Source organism: Pristiophorus japonicus, chromosome 1 (assembly GCF_044704955.1).
Source record: "Pristiophorus japonicus isolate sPriJap1 chromosome 1, sPriJap1.hap1, whole genome shotgun sequence".
Lineage (NCBI taxonomy): Eukaryota > Metazoa > Chordata > Chondrichthyes > Pristiophoridae > Pristiophorus > Pristiophorus japonicus.
Genome location: NC_091977.1, coordinates 79,549,815 through 79,575,214, shown reverse-complemented (window position 1 = coordinate 79,575,214; position 25,400 = coordinate 79,549,815). Strand labels below are relative to the sequence as shown.

The following is a 25,400-nucleotide window of genomic DNA, read 5'->3' as shown; positions in this document are numbered from 1 at the left end:
TTCAAACAAGGCTCTCAAATGAGTCCATGCAGGCCATAAAAAAGGAAAATAATGTTGAAAACAGGAGTAGGCCATTCGGCCCTTCGAGCCTGCACCGCCATTCAATGAGTTCATGGCTGAACATGCAACTTCAGTACCCCATTCCTGCTTGATCCCCCTAGTAGTAAGGACTTCATCTAACTCCTTTTTGAATATATTTAGTGAATTGGCCTCAACAACTTTCTGTGGTAGAGAATTCCACAGGTTCACCACTCTCTGGGTGAAGAAGTTTCTCCTCATCTCGGTCCTAAATGGCTTACCCTTATCCTTAGACTGTGACCCCTGGTTCTGGACTTCCCCAACATTGGGAACATTCTTCCTGCAACTAACCTGTCTGAACCCATCAGAATTTTAAATGTTTCTATGAGGTCCCCTCTCATTCTTCTGAACTCCAGTGAATACAAGCCCAGTTGATCCAGTCTTTCTTGATAGGTCAGTCCCGCCATCCCGGGAATCAGTCTGGTGAACCTTCGCTGCACTCCCTCAATAGCAAGAATGTCCTTCCTCAGGTTAGGAGACCAAAACTGTACGCAATACTCCAGGTGTGGCCTCACCAAGGCCCTTAACAACTGTAGCAACACCTCCCTGCCCCTGTACTCAAATTCCCTTGCTATGAAGGCCAACATGCCATTTGCTTTCTTAACTGCCTGCTGTACCTGCATGCCAACCTTCAATGACTGATGTACCATGATACCCAGGTCTCGTTGCACCTCCCCTTTTCCTAATCTGTCACTATTCAGATAATAGTCTGTCTCTCTGTTTTTACCACCAAAGTGGATAACCTCACATTTATCCACATTATACTTCATCTGCCATGCATTTGCCCACTCACCTAACCTATCCAAGTCGCTCTGCAGCCTCATAGCATCCTCCTCGCAGCTCACACTGCTACCCAAATTAGTGTCATCCGCAAATTTGGAGATACTACATTTAATCCCCTCGTCTAAATCATTAATGTACAGTGTAAACAGCTGGGGCCCCAGCACAGAACCTTGCGGTACCCCACTAGTCACTGCCTGCCATTCTGAAAAGTACCCATTTACTCCTACTCTTTGCTTCCTGTCTGACAACCAGTTCTCAATCCACGTCAGCACACTACCCCCAATCCCATGTGCTTTAACTTTGCACATTAATCTCTTGTGTGGGACCTTGTCGAAAGCCTTCTGAAAGTCCAAATATACCACATCAACTGGTTTTCCCTTGTCCACTCTACTGGAAACATCCTCAAAAAATTCTAGAAGATTTGTCAAGCATGATTTCCCTTTCACAAATCCATGCTGACTTGGACCTATCATGTCACCTCTTTCCAAATGCGCTGCTATGACATCCTTAATAATTGATTCCATCATTTTACCCACTACCGATGTCAGGCTGACCGGTCTATAATTCCCTGTTTTCTCTCTCCCTCCTTTTTTTAAAAGTGGGGTTACATTGGCTACCCTCCACTCGATAGGAACTGATCCAGAGTCAATGGAATGTTGGAAAATGACTGTCAATGCATCCGCTATTTCCAAGGCCACCTCCTTAAGTACTTTGGGATGCAGTCCATCAGGTCCTGGGGATTTATCGGCCTTCAATCCCATCAATTTCCCCAACACAATTTCCCGACGAATCAGGATTTCCCTCAGTTCCTCCTCCTTACTAGACCCTCTGACCCCTTTTATATCCGGAAGGTTGTTTGTGTCCTCCTTAGTGAATACCGAACCAAAGTACTTGTTCAATTGATCTGCCATTTCTTTGTTCCCCATTATGACTTCCCCTGATTCTGACTGCAGGGGACTTACGTTTGTCTTGACTAACCTTTTTCTCTTTACATATCTATAAAAACTTTTGCAATCTGTCTTAATATTCCCTGCAAGCTTCTTCTCGTACACCATTTTCCCTGCCCTAATCAAACCCTTTGTCCTCCTCTGCTGAGTTCTAAATTTATCTCAGTCCCCGGGTTCGCTGCTATTTCTGGCCAATTTGTATGCCACTTCCTTGGCTTTAATACTATCCCTGATTTCCCTAGATAGCCACGGTTGAGCCACTTTCCCTTTTTTATTTTTACGCCAGACAGCAATGTACAATTGTTGTAGTGTGAATGTTTAAAAATGTATAGAGACATTGAAGTTGAGAATGTGGCAATTGTATAGGGACAGTATAAGCTAACAAAGAATTCATGGAGGAATAGCCATGACATCTCAGACTCGAGACTGCGAAATGTTACAACACTAACACGTATTGAAACAAAACCCACAGCTTGCAGAAAACCTCAAGGTCTTATTAAATCATGTTATTAACCTGAAACATTAACAGAAGGTCTTTATTTAAAATCAGACCATACTTAGGTCGGCTTATGAGTGGACAAAGGGAAAGAGGGATCCAAAGAGATAGGCTGAACTAGGATGTCACTCTAGCCCTATCTTGTTATCTTTTGCCGAAAATGTATAACCATCGTCCCTTTACAATGTAAGTGAGTGCGTTCGAACAGACTTGCATTCCTTCTGTCTGATAAAGTCCCCGATCGGGATTTGCTTTTTAAATAAAAGCTTGCTTTGTTTAAAGCACAAATGGTATTCGTTTCAGTAATTTTGCTGAACCAGATTAAGGTAAAAGAATCCAGAAATTTACATTTGGTGTCAGAAGTGGGATCTCAACGGACGACTGCCGAAAACTTGAGAATTAAGAGCCAGACTAGCCTTGGACGAGACGAGGGGAAAGTGGCCACTGGAGTGAGTATGATTTCAATACTGCTCCAGTTTCCCCCGGTTTCAAAAGTCTGAGGAAAGTTTAGCCACTCGCTGGTTCTCAGGTAGTGTCTGAACGAGATCCAGGACAATCTAATGAATACCTTTCAAACTTAGAATAGGGATAGAGATAGGGAAATTGCGCGATGACGCAAACCAAGCGGCGACTTGGAAAGATAGGTTATAGTTAGAGTTAGATAGGGATAGATGATCAATCATGGATCCAAAAATTAATAGGAAAGAAAAGAGACTCTTGTGAACGTCTGTTTAAATGAGAAATGCTTCTGTGATTTTTACTGTAAAAAAAAAGCCGGGGAGTTGTGGTTTGTTTTAGCTCCACCTACTTTTTCAAATAGAATGAAAGTTTTTTTAACCCTTCGTAGTGTTGTCCTGTATGTGGGAAGTTTAAGAGTGTGAACCTTATTGAATTACGTATATTCGGATGATAAGTTACGGAGCCAAGAAATGCAAAAAGGATAGGTTTGTTGAGTAAAAAAAAAGAAAAAAATACATGGTCTCGGTGGTTAAAAAAAAAGGATTTAACATGCTCACTTACTTGTCGAAAGCAAACATTCAGAGAAGGCACAGCAAAACAACTGAGATGGATTCAAAAGGATTCAAAAAAAATATATTAAATAACACGACCTTGAGGCTGGAACAATTGAGATAACGAAAAGCAGTCCACAGCCTACGTGCCAGACTTCTCTCTAGTTATGGAAAAGACAAAAAAAAAAGTAACGTACTAAATAGGTGCTAAAAAAAAATGTTCTGCGATTTTAAATTATGAGAAAAATTCCACTGCAGTCTAAAATAAAAAATCACTCCTGTCCAGTTGGCAGAAAAACACCATTAAATTAGGGCTTTCATTGACTGATTGGATTTAAACTGCGCAGTGACACGAAAGGATAGGGAAATTTGGAGACTAAAAGAAATTAAATAAGGCTCATAAGAAATCAAATTTAGAAAATTAGGCTCACAGGAAATTAAGTAAGGCTTATGGGGAATTAAATAGAGGATAGGTGTTCAAGTCAGGTGTGACGTCGACCTCGTATATCACTTGGCCCGTCTAGGCACTGATTGAATTTAAATCACACAGCAACTTGAAAGGTAGGGTGCGAGAAGCGCGCGGCAGCGTGGAACGCGTAGCGACGCGAGACGTGCAGCGGCGCGAGCGTGCGGCCGAGTGAAGGAGGGCTGACGCAGACTCGCAGCAGCGTAAAACACGTAGCGATGCGAGACGTGCAGTGGCGCGAGCGTGCGGCCGAGTGAAGGAGAGCTGACGCAGACGCGCAGCAGTGTAAAATGCGTGGCGGCGCGGGACGTGCGGCGGCGCAAGCGCGCGGCCGAGTGAACGTGGGACGACGCGAACGCGTAGCAACGCAAACCGCGGGATGATATCAAAGTCAGTGCTGGTTTCAGTAAGTCTCTGTTTATTTTAAGTGTTTTAAAGTGTTTAAATCGCGCGGCGACGTGAACCGCGGGGCGACGCGGATCAGTGTTAGATTTAGTAAAGTCTTTGTTTATTTTAAGTGTTTTAAATCGCGCGGCGACGTGGAAGTCAGTGTTAGCTTTAGTAAAGTCTGTTTATTTTGAGTTTGTTCAAAGTCAGTGTTAGTTTCAGTAAAGTCTGTGTTTATTTTAAGTTTGTTCAAATTGCACGACGACACGAACGCGTAACGACACGGTAATACGAGGGGCAGCGTGAAAATGGGTAATCAGTTGGATAAAACAACGGATGCGGATAGTCCGCTACAAAAGTTATGTGAGGAATTCCCTGAAAGAGCTGAAGACTTTAGAAAATTATCAGAAGCCCTGAACAAATTATTAGGAGATGACCAGTGGCCTCTAGGTGGCACTAGAAGCGTAGAGGTAGCAAAAAAAGCACAGGGATTGTCAAAAATTAAAAGATGCATCACTTCTGTCAAGTTGGCAAATAAATGCTATTAAATTGGGACTCTCATTGACAGAGGGAACACATGTTAAAACTGTAGACGTCTTAAAAAAAAGAATGTGCACACGAGAAACTTACTAAGAGATCCTCTGGGACCTCTGAGAAAGGTATTGACCGACTACGTAGTCAAATGGCTGGCTTTGTGTTAACCGAGGCTGATGATGAAATTGATGAGTGGTCACTGACTCAGCGCCCAATGGCGCCTCCCGCACCCCCTGGCCCCTTGCTCCAGTCTTCTTCCCAACACCCTCCACCTTACACTCCGGCGAGAGGAGTTAAAAATAACCCCATACCACCAAAGCAACAAACCCAAACTGACTCCTCATCCTCTGATAGCGATTTGGATCCCCAGTTCACAAGCAATATAGCCGAAAGGACCAGATCTCACACTTGAAAGGGCAGAACGATATCTCGATATCACAGACAGTCCCGTAAATCTTCTAGTCAATCTACTAGTCCAAGTTGTGAAAGACATAGCAAACACCCCTGCCGATCGAGACGCAGAACTGTCAAGCAGTCAGACAGCTCCAAAACATCCTCCGACCTAAAATGATTTCCAAGATCCCAAAGTCCCGACACCAATTCCCTGTCAGACCAATGCCAAACCCTGATGCACAACAAGCTGCAGACCACCCCATTATAGATGTCTATGTGATCTTCGAACAACTATTTTAGTTTATAATGCAGAATCAAGGGACCTGTGGGCCTTGGTAAAGCAAACCTTGAGCCCAACTGAACACACCCGATTTCTAACTCACCTAGGATGTGCTACTCATGATGCATTGTTGGTTGCTCACCCTAACGATATCCAGGATCGCCTAAACGCTATCTTCAATTCTCTCACCACGACCCTTCAGAAGCCCATCAGTATGGCCGCAGTATTAGAAACTAAACCCAAACGAGAAGAAACTGCCGATGAAGTCATGGAAAGATTTATTGAAATATACGGAAGTCAATCAGGAGATAATGCCTTCAGGGCAGGAGAGGATTCTCCTCAATTCTGCGCTATCCTACTTCAGTGCCTGCCCTATTCGGTTGCTCACGCTATCCGGACAAATAATTGGGCAGATAGTAAAGCCCAGATGGAAAGGGCGGTTAAATATTATTGGCAGGAAAAGAAAGGAGAGGGGGGAGGTGCGCCCCCAACCCGGGTCAAGACTGAATACGTGACTAGAAAGGAAGAGCCGCCTCGGGTGGAAGGACCAAAACCTGACCCAAGGGGATACCAGATGGAACCACAGTATTGCGTGCAGGGTTGGGTGGATAAACGGGGATACGGTTATATCAAACACCCAAATGGCTCGGGCCCTGCTAATTACGGAGCGCCCTACTGCCCCCGGCCTGGTATGGGAAGAGGTCGGGGCTGGGAAAGACGAGATGGATGCTTTATTTGTGGGCAAGAAGGATATTGGAATAAAAATTGCCCCTACCGTCAGCATGGAAAAGGAAGAGGAGGAAGAGGAGGGGGGCAAGGGAGGGAAGAGGAGGATCTTACACTAACTTCTCCCAGAACAACCCTTTTGGTCAATTGTCCCCCGATTGACTACGCAGCTTGATTGTGCAGGGATCCTCCCCGGACGACGAACCAATGATATTGTTAAAAATTCTGAATGAGTGGCAACCCTTTTTGATAGATACGGGAGCCTTCATGTCTTCTGTACAATCAAAGCTTAAACTCCCTGCCTCTACTGAAACACAGGAACTTTCAGGATTCCTGGGACAAGTCTCTACATTCCCGGTGTCTGAACCGGTTAAAATGGGTTACCAGGAAGAATCGGTGGAACATCGATTTGCTATCACAACCAATCTGGACTGTAACTTGATGGCTCGAGACCTCCTCTGCAAATTCCAGTTGCATTTGGAGTGTGGAGATGATGGGATTATTGTAAAACAGGGAACCCTTAAGCGGCAGTATTATACCACTAGAACCCCTCAGTGGTGGTCTCTGGACCTGCCGCAGGCACCCTATCACGTGACCCTAGCATACGATCCCAGTGGAAATGGGAAGACCTCTTCACTCCAGCATTCGATGTCCCCCATGCTCAGAGGCAGAGCAAAACCTCACCTTTGCTTGGGCCAGGCACCAGAGAACAGACCAGTGCAGCACCTGAGGCACAGACCATCCATCACGACTGCGTGGCAATGATCCGACTGGAACGATCTAAAAATACCTTCCCAGCTCCAGTGGCAGGACTCCTGGGGAAGAAGATCAATTTCATAGGTACTCTTCCAGCGGTTGTGGCAGAATCGCGGGAGAGAAGGATCAAGGCAGTCGACCTCGAGGACAGAGGCAAGATGCCGTTCCTGCTGCAGCGAGGGGCAGCGTGGTTGAAAAAAGAGCCCCACCATGCTAAAGATTGTAAAACATGGCCGAACAGTCCAATTCCACGGGGACCCCGAGAAGGTCTTAACGAATCTGCAGCATCATACTGGCTCTGGCATACCTGACTATGTGGATCCTCATGTGTGGGCAGAGGACCCCTCCCAAGTGGGTTATACTCCCATTGATCCGATTGAGATCCCAGTGTAGGGCAATGTGGACTGGCCCTTTTTACATTTGAAGAATATAGCATTTTAATTTCTCTGGATTTTTTCACCCAATTTCATTCTAGCAGGTAACAAAATAAATTACAATTTTAATACAACTGGAAACATTCTTCCCCACAACTGGAAACATTCTCTCTCTATCCACTCTATCGAAACCTTTCATAATTTTAAAGGTCTCTAGAAGGTCACCTCTCAGCCTTTTTTTTTGCAAGAGAAAAGAGACCCAGTCTGTTCATCCCTTCCTGATATGTATACCTTCGCATTTCTGGTATCATCCTTGTAAATCTTCTCTGCACTCTCTCCAGTGCCTCTATATCCTTTTTATAATATGGCGACCAGAACTGTACGTATTACTCTGTGGGGGAGAAATTCGGTCGCGCCTCAGCTGGGGCACTGTTCTGAGCAGAGAGGTAAATTTTGCGCCGGCAAATGGTTTGCGTCTGCCGCCACAAAATTCATCAGCTGGGCCTGGAGTTTGGAGAGGGGTGCTAAGGGAGATGTTGCACGCGTCTTTTAGGGTGCTAGGCTGACTGAGCAAGGGAAAATCCGAAGCTAAACAGCCGGCCTCAAAGCGCCAAAACAAAGGCTTAGGAGGGAAAAAAAACACCAAAAACATTTCCAATACATAACTCACGCCACCACAACATAAATCGCAAAAAGACTTTTACAAAAACAATCATACTTACTGGAGGTCAGCATTACTTACCTCACTGCGGCCGCTACACCTTGCAATGCTTGCTTTCACAGGCGTTCCCACCAAGGCGCGCTATGGAGCACTTAGGGTCAGGTGGCTACCAAAAATTGAGCCGATGTCGCAACCAGGGGCGTTGCACATCGGCTCGCCACTTCCAAGCGGTAATGCTCTGCGCCCCGTCGATAGCGGCACCGAATGTCCCAGCGAGGCACAGGAAACTGGCTGCCCGGGCGGAAGTCCTTTCCACTGCCATTGCCGCCCCTCCGGGGTGCTAAGTGAGGCAGCAGAAGACTGAAAATCTAGCCCAAAGTGTGGTGTAATCAAGATTCGATAGAGGTTTGGCATAACTTTCCTACTTTTCAATTCTATACCTCGAGAAATAAAACGTAATGCTTGGTTTGCTTTTTTTATAGCCTTGCTAACGTGTGTCGCAACTTTTAGCGATTCGTGAATTTGTACTCCGAGATCCCTTTGTTCCTCTACCCCACCTAGACTCTTACTCTCCAAGTAATAAGTGGCCTCCCTATTCTTCCTACCAAAATATAATACCTCACATTTATTTCCGTTGAACTTCATTTTCCAATTACATAAGAACATAAGAAATAGGAGCAGGATTAGGCCATATGGCTCCTCGAGCTTGCTCCGCCATTCAATACGATCATGGCTGATCTGATCATGGATTCAGCTCCACTTCCCTGCCCACTCCCCATAACCCCTTATCGTTTAAGAAACTGTCTATTTCTGTCTTAAATGTATTCAATGTCCCAGCTTCCACAGCTCTCTGAGGCAGCGAATTCCACAGATTTACAACCCTCTGAGAGAGGAAATTTCTCTTCATCTCAGTTTTAAATGGGCGGCCCCTTATTCTAACATCATGCCCTCTAGTTCGAGTCTCCCCCATCAGTGGAAACATCCTCTCTGCATCCACCTTGTCAAGCCCCCTCATAATCTTATACGTTTTGATAAGATCATCTCTCATTCTTCTGAATTCCAATGAATAGAGGCCCCAAACTCCTCAACCTTTCCTCATAAGTCAACCCCCTCATCCCCGGAATCAACCTTCTTTGAACTGCCTCCAAAGCAGGTATATCCTTTCGTAAATATGGAAACCAAAACTGCACGCAGTATTCCAGGTCTGATCTCACCAATACCCCGTATAGCTGTAGCAAGACTTTATTGCAAAATGGATGGAGTATAAAAGCAGGAAAGGCCAAGATTCCGTTGGCCTTCCTGATCACTTGCTGTACCTGCATTCTATCCTTTTGTGTTTCATGCACAAGTATCTCCAGGTCCCGCTGTACTGCAGCACTTTCATGTTTCCACTGATGGGGGAGACGAGAACTAGAGGGTATGATATTTTGAATATCAGGCCATGGAGGAATTTCTTCTCTGAGGGTTGTAACACTGTGGAATTCTCTGACCCAGAAAGCTGTGGAGGCTGGGTCATTGAATACATTTAAGGTGGAGATAGACAGATTTTTGAACGATAAGAGAGTGAAGGGTTATGAAGAGCGGGCAGGGAAGTGGAGCTGAGCTCAAGATCAGATCAGCCATGATCTTATTAAATGGCGGAGCAGGCTTGAGGGGCCAAATGGCCTACTCCTGCTCCTATTTCTTATGTTCTTATGAGATACAAAAAGAGATCAATCCGATCTCAGTGTAGAATTGAGGCTGCAGTTTTGATCCTGTGCGATAATATGTTAGGCATCTGTGTATGTGGAAGTAGGGAAGGATGCAGACCATGTTCAGAAGGGTGCTTATTACAGAGTAGGGTCAGCATTCAAGGGCTAAATACTGTGAGAATCAGTCTCTTTTGCTATATATGCTTTCATTATAACAAAACAGTCTTTCTGGTCAATTATTGAATCTTTTACTACTAGTTAAAATTAGTAATGAATCGGGCCTTGCTTCTTCAATAAACAGTACGGGGCATACATAACTCAGCTCACCCAATTGCTCTTTAACTTGTCATTTACAACATTAGCTTAGAAATATTTCCTGTATGAGGGTTATATTAACTATTTTTGTATTTCAGTATTTTTACACCATAGTGCTAAACACACCTAGATTGGAAAAACTCAGTAAAATGCATAGGTTAATACTGATAAAAGGGACTGAATAGACTAATGTCAGAAAGAAGTTCTTCATGCAATGTGTGATAAACACTTGGAATGATCTTTCAGATAGGGTAATGCAAGCAATTCATTTGGCATAGAGCAAGGTGACATAATAGGGGACGGTATGTTTTGTCCCCAGATGGATAAATTAAGATTGACCTGATGACCTCCCTCTTACATTTATCTTGTATTTATAGTATTAAGCACATTAAAGAGCTTAAACAATAAGCATAGCATTCGTAAAATGATGCAAGCATGGCATGCTAAAATATGGTTTTATAGAGATGTCCTTTAGTGTGCCATAGCATCAGAGTTGCAATCAAGACCCTCAGATCAATAGCTTGAAACTAAAGCCCTATAATAATCCATATGTCTATTATATATTAAAAACGGTGAGTGGTTTCAAGATTCCAAACATACTGTGTCTGTTGGTGGCGATGTGATTGTAATGCTACACGACTAATTAAGTATAATGGGGCAGCATCTTACATTAGGTGATGAACCTTACTCTTCCCCAGAAATCCCAATATAACCTGTTCAGGTCCTGGATGCTCAAGATATGTATGAGGATAAAGAACAAAGTTTAAAATAGCAAGGTGATCAGGAAGCAGTATACTATTAAAACAAGCTTAGAAAAGCATTTCTCGTATGTTTGAAGTACACTCACCTATCAATCAGAATCTATTTGCATAAAAAGAGTCATGGAAGTGAAAATAAAACAGCTGCCAGAAACTAATATTGTGATTGTTATGCATGTATGTAAACTTCACGCACAGGCATCTTCCACCCCCTCAACTGGAGTTCAGGACTGGAACATCGGGTCCTTCATTGAAACATCTGTGAACTCTCGTGGAAGCAAGTCATTCTCGTTCGAGGGACCACCTATGATGATGATATAAACCTCATCAATATGTAAAACTTGCCACTAGGGGGCACACTTGTGGGAAACCTAAGGGTCACCTGTGCACCCTGGGGCAAGCAGGTATAAAAGGTGATTCACCATGCTGCTTCTCCACTCTGGAGTTTGAATAAAGAGACTAAGGTCACAACAGTTTGAGCTTGCAATACAGTCCTGTGGATTTATTCAGAACATAACAAATTGGCGATGAGTAACGGATGCATTCGTTATAATCTACCAAAATTCTCTGGATTCTGGGGAGGCACCATCGGATTGGAAAGCAGCTAATGTAACGCTTCTGTTTAAAAAAGGGGGCAGACAAAAGGCAGGTAACTATAGGTCTGTAGTGGGGAAAATGCTTGAAACTATCATTAAGGAAGAAATAGCGGGACATCTAGATAGGAATAGTGCAATCAAGCAGACGCGGCATGGATTCATGAAGGGGAAATCATGTTTAACTAATTTACTGGAATTCTTTGAGGATATAACGAGCATGGTGGATAGAGGTGTACCGATGGATGTGGTGTATTTAGATTTTCAAAAGGCATTCGATAAGGTGCCACACAAAAGGTTACTGCAGAAGATAAAGGTACGCGGAGTCAGAGGAAAGGTATTCGCATGGATAGAGAATTGGCTGGCTAACAGAAAGCAGAGAGTCGGGATAAATGGATCCTTTTCGGGTTGGAAATCGATGGTTAGTGGTGTGCCACAGGGATTGGTGCTGGGACCACAACTGTTTACAATATACATAGATGACCTGGAAGAGGGGACAGAGTGTAGTGTAACAAAATTTGCAGATGACACAAAGATTAGTGGGAAAGCGGGTTGTGTAGAGGACACAGAAAGGCTGCAAAGAGATTTAGATAGGTTAAGCGAATGGGCTAAGGTTTGGCAGATGGAATACAATGTCGGAAAGTGTGAGGTCATCCACCTTGGGGAAAAAAAAACAGTAAAAGGGAATATTATTTGAATGGGGAGAAATTACAACATGCTGCGGTGCAGAGGGACCTGGGGATCCTTGTGCATGAATCCCAAAAAGTTAGTTTGCGGGTGCAGCAGGTAATCAGGAAGGCAAATGGAATGTTGGCCTTCATTGCGAGAGGGCTGGAGTACAAAAGCAGGGAGGTCCTTCTGCAACTGTATAGGGTATTGGTGAGGCCGCACCTGGAGTACTGCGTGCAGTTTTGGTCACCTTACTTAAGGAAGGATATACTAGCTTTGGAGGGGGTACAGAGACGATTCACTAGGCTGATTCCGGAGATGAGGGGGTTACCTTATGATGATAGATTGAGTAGACTGGGTCTTTACTCGGAGTTCAGAAGGATGAGGGATGATCTTATAGAAACATTTAAAATAATGAAAGGGATAGACAAGATAGAGGCAGAGAGGTTATTTCCACTGGTCGGGGAGACTAGAACTAGGGGGCACAGCCTCAGAATACGGGGAGCCAATTTATAACCGAGTTGAGAAGGAATTTCTTCTCCCAGAGGGTTGTGAATCTGTGGAATTCTCTGCCCAAGGAAGCAGTTGAGGCTAGCTCATTGAATGTATTCAAGTCACAGATAGATAGATTTTTAACCAATAGGGGAATTAAGGGTTACGGGGAGCGAGCGGGTAAGTGGAGCTGAGTCCACGGCCAGATACAGCCATGATCTTGTTGAATGGTAGAGCGGGCTCGAGGGGCTAGATGGACTACTCCTGTTCCTAATTCTTATGTTCTTATGTTCTTATGGATCACGAACTTTCACTGGTAATGGCTGCCTTTGGTATTCTTGAGAGATTTGTTGAGGGTGATGTTTGGGAAGCCTTTGTTGAGCGCCTCAACCAGTAATTCGTGGCCAACGAACTGGACAAGGCTGAGATGGCAATCAAGCGCAGGGCGATTCTCCTCACCGTATGTGGGTCTTCGATATATGGCCTCCTCAAAAATCTGCTGGCACCGGTCAAACCAATAAGTTTTACACAGAGCTGTGTACACTGGTTAGGGAACACCTCAAGCCGAAGGAGAACATCTTGATGGCCAGGTATCACTTTTGCACGCACCATCGCTCCGAGGGTCAGAACATGGCAAGTTTTGTCGCCGACCTCAGACGCCTTGCGGGACAGTGCGAATTTGCAGGATCCTTGAGGGAAATGTTGCGGGACTTTTTCGTGCTTGGAATCGGCCACGAGGTCATTCTTAGCAAACTGCTGTCTGCCGAATCCCCATATCTGAGCAAGGCCATCACGATAGCGCAAGCCTTCATATCCACGAGCGATAACACGAAAGAGATATTTTCATAGAATCGAAGCTCACCGGCAAGTACTGTGCATAAAATAATGTTTTCAGCAGGCAGAACTGTACAGGGCAGGGCCCACACGACTGCAGAGGCCAGACCTAGCCCTAGAGTGACTCAGAGTTTGCCGTGGGGTGTGAATGCGTATCCATTAGCACCATTTTGGGACAGTCATAGAGCTCATCAATGTCGACTCAAGCCCTATGTGTGCAAGGGCTGTGGAACAATGGGGCACCTCCAGCGAATGTGCAAATGACCTATGTCTCACCACGTGGCAGAGTCAGGAGAGGATGACCGATCCAGCGAGGATCACACTGAATGAGCAGGAGGGGCAACTCAACCTGAGGATGAAGAGGAAGTATATGGGATACACACCTTCACCACCAAAAGCCCTCCGATAATGTTAAAAGTTGAACTCAACGGCACTCCAGTCTCCATGGAATTAGACACGGGGGCGAGCCAATCAGTTATGAGCCAGAAGGCATTCAAGAGGCTGTGGGGCGACAAAGCACAGCGACTTAACTTGATCCCGATTCAGGCAAAGCTGCGCACCTACACCAAGGAACTGATACCAGTTATTGGCAGTGCAGACATAAGAGTATCTCATGAGGGAGCGGTGCATGATTTACCACTTGGATTGTTTCAGGTGATGAGTCAACGCTGCTTGGTAGAAGATGGAAGGGGAAGATTCGATGGAACTGGGAAGACCTCTGCGTACCTTCTCCGGTGAACGACTTCTCCCCTGCTCAAAGGTTGAGGAAACTCCCATCTTCAGCTGAACCAGGCATCGAAGTGCAGATCCATTTGCAGATCCCCGAGGCACAGGCCGCTCATCACGACCACGAGGAGGTGAAGATCAACCACGCAGCAGTACAGAGGCGGTACCCACCACCCAAAGCTGACGGCCTCTTCGCCACGATGAAAGAGGCTCCAGGTCAACCATGCAGTGTGGGACTCCGGCTGAAACGATCCGAATGCGTCTTCCCGACGCCAGAGGCCAAATCCCTGGGGAGGAAGATCGCGGCAGTCGGCATCACGGACATGGACGAGAGTGCATCAAGACCACGGGACGAAGGTGCGTCCAGACTACGGGATGTCGCCGCAACGGAACAGAGGAATGTGTTGCTCAGCAAGGAAGGTGACTGGGTTTGGGGCAAAGGTAAAGGGGCGGCCACTGAGAAGGCCAGGAACCCACTACGTTCCAATAAGTTGTTTGCACTATGTAACCCATGTGAGCGTTCTTTCGCGGCCAATGATGTACTGTCATATGGGGTCGGGGGCACTTTACAACAAGCCAAAGTAGCGGGCGAACACCAACTGGTCGTATATGTATCTGACAAAGTATTTGTAACAAGTGATGTGTTATCACACAGGGTCGGGCGTGTTGAACAGCAAGCCAAAGTAGCTGGAGAACCCCAACCAATTGTATATGTATCTAACAAAGTATTCGTAGCAAGTGATGTGTTACTGCACAGGGTCGGGCGTGTTGTACAACAAGCCAAAGTAGCGGGCGAGCCCCAACCGGTTGTACATATATCCAATAAGTTAAACAAAGCAGCAGCTTGGGTTGACGGGACAAAAGAGACGTACCAAAGAGGGTCCCAATATTTGCTAAAGTCAGACAAGCTGCCCATCCCACAGTTTGGGAGAGCAGAGGCACCATTATTGATGCATTGTTTCGAGAATGTCTAACACTGTCTGTGCACTGTAACATGATCCACCACAGGCCAGGCACTGAGAACGGTACTAATGCCCTCAGTTGCCTACCGTTGCCCACCACCGGGGTGGAAATGGCGCAGCCTGCAGACTCACTCGTGATCGTGGAAGTGCTAGAAAGCGAGGGGTCAACCGTAACGGCCTCCTGTTTAGGACCTGGACCAGCCAGGATCCCATGTTACCGCCTGCCAACTAAACGGGATGTTGCAACTTATCCATCGCAAAGACGAAAGGCCCATCCCAACGTTGCAAAGTAAGGCAGGGTGGCTACACACAGTCGGTGGTCCGGGGCCCCCAATCCACGGCCCAGGATCCAAGGGGACCATGAGGCCTCCCATCGCTACTGAAAGTCTCAAGGCCATATCGGCCAACCTGGGCTTGCCAGACCTTAGGGTCAGCGATAATAGTCCGGAGCAGGCAGCCCAAATCACAAAGCCAAGTACCACATGTGTCACGGTAGACTCCCTACAAACCCGGCTATCCTGGGTGCTACGCAGTCACCAGACAGAATCACTCAGAACCGAGCCTTCTGTATGCTATCAGCAGAGAATGTACCATGATCGCACGGCTCCTCCACCTGACATCAGAATAAGTGATGTAGACCATGTTCAGGGCCCCAGATGGGCCGCTAGCATTGTATTAGGTTTGATGAAGCAGCTCCTCTTTTCCTGCTTGTCATTTCCATATGTTTGTGGTATCAGAGTTACGTTATGTCATTTCCATATGTTTGTGGTATCAGAGTTACGTTATGTCATTTCCATATGACTTAGTGGCTGGAGTTTGAATGTTGTCAGGAAATCATATTATTCCGTCTTTGCTTCTATCACTTTTCACTTGGCCGTGTGACAATTCTGTACACTGAGCTAGTGAAGAAAAGTATTACAAAATGCCTGTAACTGTATGCAGCATCTGACTGTTTCTGACGACTTCGAGAGATTTTTCTTTTTGGAAGGAAATCAGCATCAAATACTTTGAAAGAGCAATCTTCAATTCCAGCCTCCCTTAAAACATCGATTATAGAAACACACAAAAGCAAAGACTGTCTCTGATTCTGCTGAAATTGAAGTAATCTCTTGTAAAAATGGCAAGGAGGATATTGCACCAGTAGCGATGAATTACTGGGCTATTTCACAAGTGCCAAAGACCATGATTCATGAGTGACAGGATGGTGGATGACTTATGGGTTCTTTTGCTCGAGTTAAACTCAGTAAATATACAGCAGGTTGTCTGAATTGCAACTGGATAACTTCAGGGGAGATGGCATGGAATCGTGAAATTCCAAATATGTGACTTTTACACTGATATTGATCCTGCTACAGTATTTATGGTTAGATCATTCATAGCCCTCGATCTGTTTTTATTTCTCTCAAAACAATAGTTTTTCTTTTTATTTTCACTCGTCAAGGAAGTTAATGCCAAACTCAGGGAATCAAAAATATTCTGGGGATGAATTCCCGCAGAGATTTTCCCCTCTGTTCACACCATTTTTAGAGGCAGAGAGGTTGTTTCCACTGGTCGGGGAGACTAGAACAAGGGGGCACAGCCTCAAAATACGGGGGAGCCAATTTAAAACCGAGTTGAGAAGGAATTTCTTCTCCCAGAGGGTTGTGAATCTGTAGAAATTCTCTGCCCAAGGAAGCAGTTGAGGCTAGCTCATTGAATGTATTCAAATCACAGATAGATAGATTTTTAACCAATAAGGGAATTAAGGGTTACAAGGAGCGGGCGGGTAAGAGGAGCTGAGTCCTCGGCCAGATCAGCCATGATCTTGTTGGGTGGCGGGGCAGGCTCGAGGGGCTGGATGGCCTACTCCTGTTCCTAATTCTTATGTTATTAGCCAAAGGGGGGGAATGGAGTGTGTGTGATGAAAACGGAGAGTTTGATTGTGAAACCATGTACTGGGCAAACGCAGAAAGCATTTGGACTAGACCAAACTGCGAACTACAGATAACCAGGAACCACTGTGACCCACTAGCACAATCGACCTCGCCGTCAACCACGAGGATGAACCCAGCAGGTCAGGATTTCAACCCGGGCGATTGACCCAGGGACGCAGGGCGCCAGCTTGCAAATAACTTGTACATAAGACTTTGGGGGGGACTGATGTTATGTATGTATGTAAACCTTACCAATATGCAAGACTTGCCACTAGGGGGCACACCTGTGGGAGACCTAAGGGTCACCTGTGCACCCTGGGGTAAGCAAGCAGGTCTAAAAGGTGATTCACCATGCTGCTTCTCCACTCTGGAGTCTGAATAAAGAGACTAAGGTCACAACAGTTTGTGCTTGCAATACAGTCCTGTGGATTTATTCTGAACACAACAGCGATAGAATGCTGAAGTTAACTACAAGGACTGTTCTCAATGGTAGCCAATGAATAAGGATGAGGGACAGAAATAGAAGCAGTGGGCAATGGAAAGAAGAAAGGTAACAGTCGGAACATTTATAACTTCACTCGTAAACTTATCAAGCATTCAAACATCACACCAATAACAATGCAGCACAAGGCATAAAAATCAAGGGAAAACTAACCAAAGTTCCATTTCTACCACAGTCAAATAAACACATTAAATAATGCCGCCAAATTAACATGAAAACCATTGGAAAACTATTGTGCATGTGCACTTTCTCCCATTAACCACACCTCCGCCACTAAACAGAGAAATCTAGCAAGCCTGCTTAACACAGAGACACCGCCTCACCCTCCACAATGCCCCAACAGACCAAATCCCCTCCCTCTACCTCCTCTCTTCACTGAACCACTGAAAATTTCAGTTATATGTCCCCGCTGTAAAGAATTACCCCTCTCAAGGTCGTCTCCCATCTGCCATAATGACTAACTGAGACAGCCTGCTACCATTTCTATGTTCCTGTGTCATCCCCAACCTCCTCCTCTCCCTTTCTTCTGCCTTCTTTCCTCCTATTCCTTTCTCCTCCTCCCGTTTTCCCTTTGTGCTCTCTTCCTCCCCTTCTCTTGCCACATTTCTGCCTCAATATCTTTCCTTTTCCACCTTCCCTCCTGCCTCTCCACATCCCTCTTCCATCCGCTCCATCTATCCCCCTTCATCTCCTCTTTCCATCTCCCCTATCCTTCTCCCCCTCCATGTCGCCTCTCCTTCTGCACACTTCCATTCTATCCTCCCCCATTCATATATACCCCTTCTCCTGTCTTGATCCAACTGTCCACTTGTTCTATAACCCTGCTTAACCTGAATACTTCATTTGGTCTTGACTTCTTGTGCACTTTTAAAATACATGAAATATAATGTATACCATAAATTTCAATTCAAGCAGATAAAATACTTGAACATTAACAAAAACAAATATTACTTGTACTCACCTTTTCAAATTGCAGACTTTCATGAATAAGAAGCGGGAATACTGGCAGAACACATTTTGTCTTCCAGTACTGACCAAGCATACTAATACTGATGTAGACATCTTCTCTCCTCGGTAAAATCACACCCGGACATGTTACCTTAATGAAGGGGGGGAAAAAAATCACAGTAACAGCTCAATTTATGTATAAAAGCTACTATTATATTATTTTAAAAACTTTTTTTCATGTCCATTTGTAAAGTAAGAATACTGAAAATCTATCTACATACGTTAATATCTTGTGACTGTATAAATGTATTGCCATGTGTCATAATGCTACTAATTCTAGGAGTTTGTGAAGGATGGCCTTGGGTTTATTACCCTTTTGCATCCTTTTTATGTTCGATATTGTGAAAATTGTTGTAGTCAATTCTGACTGCTGTGTGGCTCTCAGTGACTCACTTGACTCCTGTCCATCATTCTGATTGAATGTTTCTAAGGTCTGCCACCAAATGAGGGGTCACAAACAGTGTATTGTTGTAAATGTGAGTTTTGTCCTTCTTCTTGTCAGCTGTCCTTGCCTTGTGCAGCTGCTTCTTCTGGTATTGGAAGCCTTTTTTTTCAATGTTTAGAGTCCACAAATGCTGTGCAGGTAGGTTGAGCAGATCAAGCATGGGAAGCAATATACTGCCTTTATTGCTCAATTCTGGATAGGTTCCTGAAATGGAAGATGAATCTTCTGTGCACTGCTGCTAGCAACGTGGAGCTGCACTTTATATTTGCTGTTCGCACCTGTGTACTTTCTGCCCCTGGTCACAGGCAGCCTCGCAATTCTCAGAACTTCCTCGTGCAACAGCGGCTAGCATAAAAATGTGAGCAAAGATACTCAATTTCAGCGGACCCAACCTTTACAAGATAAGTGCAAAAACATTTTTGAACTCTGGGCAAGCGCCATGTGATCAGCTATCACATGATTAGATGTCACATGCGTAACTGTTTATGCGATCAAATGTCATGTGATCAACCCTCCAAAAATATGCTCAACCAGAGTTGACAACCTTAACAGAGCATCCATGTGAAGGCCCTCAAAATGTAAGTAAAAAACCTTATTTTTGTTAGGGCAGCAGGAGCAAGCTCACCCACACTCCATATTCCAAAGCTCACCCAACCAAGTACTGGCATCTTAACACACAACATTAAGAACACATATGCATGAACAGAAAACTAAACACAACTGAATGCCTATGACTCCATCAATCTTCATCCTTCAATGTTGGTTCTATGCTCTCCTGCTTGCTCCCTCCTGTAGTTTTCCACTTCGCACTTTCTCCTTGCTATCCATCCAGCTGCAGTCCTGGTTCTAGTGATCCCAAAGTTTCCCCCATAACGCACTGCCTAAAATGCTCCAACCCTTACTCCAAGAGTCCCTCTCCTGCCTACTACTCTCTTCATATTTTCCACGGTCAGCAAGTCTGGAATGCTGCTTCAAGCTCAGTCTCCAGACTCAGACTAACTGAATGCTGCACATTACTGGTCTCCGCAGTGCTAATATCCAAAAGTAAGTGATGCTGCGATTCTCAGAAAATAAACATCAAGTTTTTACCTAGTTTTCAACAGCTGTAGGTTGAGTCACTGAATTAAATCTCAAACTCTGCCTGATTAGAGTAATATAATTACAGAGAATCAACACAGTACTTTAAACATTTATAAACGTCAATACTGGCCAAGCAAATGGCCAAGAAAAAACAATTAAGTTTAATTTCATACATATTTCAAAACGAATGATAACTTGGCCATTTCCAACATATTAGAATTCTATAACATTAACCAAAAATGAAAAGAACAGTAAAATGACATCAAGAAATGTGGAAATCTGTATCTATATGATTTCCAGAGTACCTTGAAGATTAAAAATATCATTAAAAACAACAAAAAAAAAATCGATGGGAGGCATAATGATAAAAGTGAAAGAAAGGAAAGTGTATGAGGTTCACCCCGGCCCCAGCCCTAAACTCGCATCTTTCTCCAGTTTCTCTCTGATCTCCCCTCTTGACCTCTCCACACTCATCTTGTCCATGAGACCCACTTCCTGCTCCCTGGACCCTATTCCCACTAAACTGCTGACCACCCAACTTCCTTTTCTGGCTCCCATTGTCCCTCCTCTGGTACTGTCCCCGCTCTCCTTCAAATCTGTGGTCATCACCCCTCTCCTCAAAAAAACAACTCTTGACCCCGCTGTGCTTGCAAGCTACCGCCCCATCTCCAACCTCCCTTTCCTTTCCAAAGTCCTTGAACGTGTTGTCGCCTCCCAAATCCGTGCCCATCTTTCCCGGAACTCCATGTTTGAATCCCTTCAATCTGGTTTTCACCCCTGCCACTGTACTGAAACAGCTCTCATCAAAGTCACAAATGACATCCTTTGTGACTGTGACAAAGTAAACTATCACTCCTTGTCCTCCTCGACCGGTCTGCAGCCTTTGACACAGCTGACCACTCCATGCTCCTTCAATGCCTCTCCACCATCGACTAGCTGGGTGGGACTGCACTCGACTGATTCCATTCTTATTTATCTAATCATAGCCAGAAAATCTCCTGCAATGGTTTCTCTTCCCACTCCCATATTGTTACCTCTGGTGTCCCCCAAGGATCCTATTTCTCATCTATATGCCTCTTGGCAATATCATCTGAAAACAAGTTTACACATGTACACCAAGCTCTATCTCACCACCACTTCTCTCCATGGTCTCTAAATTGTCAGATTCCTTGTCCGACATCCAGTACTGGATGAGCAGAAATTTTCTCCAATTAAATATTGGGAAGACTAAAGCCATTATCTTTGGTCCCTGCCACAAACTGCATTCCCTAGTTACTGACTCCAGTTCTCTCCCTAGCATCTATCTGAGGTTGAACCAGATTGTTTGCAACCTAAGCATCATATTTGACCCTGAAATGAGCTCCCGGCGACATATTCGCGGCATAACTAAAACCACCAATTTCCATCTCTATAACATTGCCTGTCTCCGCCCCTGCCTCAGCTCTTCTGCTGCTGAAACCTTCATCGGTGCCTTTGTTACCTCTAGACTTGACTACTTCAATGCACTGCTGGCTGGCCTTCCACATTCTACCCTACGTAAACTTGAGGTCGCCCAAAACTCGACAGCCCGTGTTCTAACTCGCACCAAGTCTTAATCACCCATCACCCCTGTGCTCGCTGACCTAAAGTGGCTCCCAGTTAAGCAACACCTCGATTTCAAATTCTCATCCTTGTTTACAAATCCCTCCATCATCTCGCCACTCCCTATCCCTGTAATCTCTTTCAGCCTCACAATCCCATGAGATGTCTGTGCTCCTCAAATTCTGCCCTGTTGAGTATCCATGATTATAACTGCTCAATCATTGGTGGCTGGGCCCCAAGCTCTGGAACTTCCTCCCTAAACCTCTCTGCCTCTCTTTCCTCCTTTAAGATTCTTCTTAAAACCTATCTCTTTGACCAAGCTTTTGGTCATTTGCTGTAATTTTTTCTTATGTGGCTCAGTGTAAAATGTATTTGTTTTATCTTATAACACTGCTGTGAAGCTCCTTGGGACGTTTTACTATGTTAAAGGCGCTATATAAATAAAAGTTGTTGTTGTATGGAAGATAGAGAGAAGATAAGAAATGGGAGTGGAAACAAGCAGAAAGATAGTTACAGCAACAGATAGAGATTTTTGTTTTCCCTTGAGCAATGCTATGAGAGATTGATCAGCAACTTATTACATTTCTAATTACAACCTATATTCTCTGGAAAGTTAAGAGAAATGCTGCAGTGCAATGTGGGTACATGTAACCTACACAAGGAAGCAATTAAATACATTTCTTAATTTTTTTTCTTAAAGCAAATAAATGACCAGAGTATGCAACACTCAGAGCCGTATTAAGAATTCGAGGCCCTAGGGACCATGAACAGTCAGGACCTCGCTGCAACCCCTGCACAACCACATCCCTATGCCCCCCAATCGGGCTCAGTAGCCCCGTGCGTTAAAACGCCCAGGCAAAATTTGTTCAGGATTACTGGGTTATAAAACATTCAGATTTGACTGAGAAGAGGGAAAGAAAGCAACTGAACATGCTTGACTAGCCTAGCCACATAAAATCAGTTTCCTCATCCTTTTTCAAATAAAGCTTCCCCATAGAGTAGAAATATAATGTTAAATAGCATCAATCTGTGAATAAGATACTGTAATTATTTGATATATCGATTTGTTGTTTGATATATCGATTTGGATAACTGATCAATTGGTCTAATTTTTGTTGAAATTAACCTTACTGTTCTAGAATAATAACTGGTCGATTTAAGGGGAACAAGTGCTACTTTATAATATTAGCTAATTTGATTTGGTTGGATGATAATGAACACCAATTCTATCTTTCTAACGATTTAAGGGGAAGTTGAGGAACTGTCATTATACCCTTTGAAAAACAAGAATACTTGTGGAATTATGATGTATCTGATTAGAAGATTATTTATATCAGACAGCTGCTTGGCATTGAAGGGTCATGATTCCTCTACAAAAGAAACCGAGTAATTGTGTGCAAGGGATATGAAAAGACTGTTGCATGTGTGCAAGATGGATACTACCTGGGGCACCGCCAATGCACTTCCCACACAGGTAAGCAATCATTAAGGCATCTTTCTACATGTGTAGTGATATTGTAATCAAGATAAAGGATGCAAAATATTAGATATATATAGTTAGAACTTGGGAATGGGTTTGACAATTATTATACATAAGCTTGACTGTGCAGATCCACCTTTTGATTTGAATCATGCTTGGCTCCGAATGATTTTATTGTTTACATAGTGTACGTGTAATTAGGGACTCGTTCTTTGTTTAAGTTATAAATCAATAAAATTGTACTGAATCTTAAACTGCAGAACAGCCTCTTTGTGCATTTTGCTAGTTACATGGCCATAATCAATCATCATCAATTATCAATCAAGGAGGGAGAGAGAAAACAGGTAATTATAGACCGGTTAGCCTGACATCAGTAGTGGGAAAAATGTTGGAATCAATTATTAAAGATGAAATAGCAGCGCAATTGGAAAGCAGTGACAGGATCGGTCCAAGTCAGCATGGATTTATGAAAGGGAAATCATGCTTGACAAATCTTCTAGAGTTTTTTGAGGATGTAATTAGTAGAGTGGACAAAGGAGAACCAGTGGATGTGGTGGATTTGGACTTTCAAAAGGCTTTTGACAAGGTCCCACACAAGAGATTGGTGTACAAAATTAAAGCACATGGTGTAAGAGGAAAATTTGCCATTAGGGGTACAGCGGGACAAGGGTTAAAGTGCTGGTTCCTGCACTGACCCATAAAGAGGTAAAGGCCTTTCTTCTCACGCCTTGTACATTCCAGCACCAAGGCTCCAGAAGGTACTGTTATGGGTTGGGATACCAGATAGTATTCCAACATGGAATGTCAATAGGAGAGAACCTAAACAGACCGCTGATAAGGCCGTGAGAAGAGGCCCGAGATAGATTTCATGGCACCAAAGGAAATGTATAACAAATTCCAACCTAATGATACCACTCTGGGAACAGTCTAAGATGGTCACGAGATCATGGCCTGTTAGTCAGAGCTCATGACCTGTCAATCCGGAGTAGCACTGATAAGGTAGTCCAATTAGAGAAGTAGCACTGATAAGGTAGTCCAATTAGAAATCGAGGGAGGTCTTGTCCGGGAACAGAGGGGTTTTTGAAATGTATAAAAGTTGTATGATTGTGCTGTTTGGGGAGCATCTCCACTCACAGGTGGCTGTGATGAGGGGTGTTCCCGGATGGTCGTAATAAAGATCGTTATACTTTGCCATCCGTCTCTGTCTGCTAACTTCGAGAATTGCTACGTGGGCTGGGGTGAGCGTCGACCCTCTATATCAGTGGGCCCGCTCGTGGGAAAAGAAGCCTTCCCTCTCTCCCCTCAACACATGGTATTGGGGGTAATGTACTGACGTGGATAGAGAACTGGTTGGCAGACAGGAAGCAGAGAGTCAGGATAAACGGGTCCTTTTCAGAATGGCAGGCAGTGACTAGTGGAGTGCTGCAGGGCTGAGTGCTGGGACCCCAGCTATTTACAATATACATCAATGATTTGGATGAAGGAATTGAGTGTAATATCTCCAAGTTTGCAGATGACACTAAGCTGGGTGGTGGTGTGAGCTGTGAGGAGGATGCTAAGAGGCTGCAGGGTGACTTGGACAAGTTAGGTGAGTGGGAAAATGCATGGCAGATGCAGTATAATGTGGATAAATGTGAGGTCATCCACTTTGGTGACAAAAACACGAAAGCAGATAATTATCTGAATGGTGGCAGATTAGGAAAAGGGGAGGTGCAACGAGACCTGGGTGTCATGGTACATCAATCATTGAAAGTTGTCATGGAGGTACAGCAGGTGGTGAAGAAGGCAAATGGTATGTTGGCCTTCATAGCTAGGGGATTTGAGTAAAGGAGCAGGGAGGTCTTACTGCAGTTGTACAGGGCCTTGTGAGGCCTCACCTGGAATATTGTGTTCAGTTTTGGTCTCCTAATCTGAGGAAGGACATTCTTGCTATTGAGGGAGTGCAGCGAAAGTTCACCAGACTGATTCCCGGGATGGCAGGACTGACATATGAATAGACTGGATCGACTGGGCCTGTATTCACTGGAGTTTAGAAGGATGAGAGGGGATCTCATAGAAACATAAAATTCTGACAGGACTGGACAAGTTAAATGCAGGAAGAATGTTCCCGATGTTGGGAAAGTCCAGAACCAGGGGACACAATCTAAGGATAGGGGATAAGCTGTATAGGACTGTTCAGCCATCAAAGAACTCACTTTGGGAGTGGAAGCAAGTCTTCCTTGATTCTGAGGGACTGCCTATGATGATGATGAAGCCATTTAGGACTGAGATGAGGAGAAACTTCTTCACTCAGAGTTGTTAACCTGTGGAATTCCCTGCTGCAGAGAGTTGTTGATGCCAGTTCGTTGGATATATTCAAGAGGGAGTTACATATGGCCCTTAGGGGTATGGAGAGAAAGCAGGAAAGGGGTACTGAGGGAATGATCAGCCATGATCTTCTTGAATGGTGGTGCAGGCTCG

The 25,400-nt window shown here is 44.5% G+C and overlaps 1 protein-coding gene across 3 annotated transcripts in view; it reads right to left on the bottom strand.

Moving 5' to 3' along the window:
* The window catches only part of spata6l (spermatogenesis associated 6-like), a 145,597-nt gene that overhangs the window by 118,132 nt on the left and 2,065 nt on the right, over positions 1–25,400 (bottom strand). For all 3 annotated transcript variants that reach the window (XM_070881223.1, XM_070881241.1, XM_070881231.1), the window contains exon 3: positions 18,308–18,445. In XM_070881223.1, the coding sequence (XP_070737324.1) occupies positions 18,308–18,445 (138 nt within the window). The remainder of the gene's footprint in view (positions 1–18,307; positions 18,446–25,400) is intronic.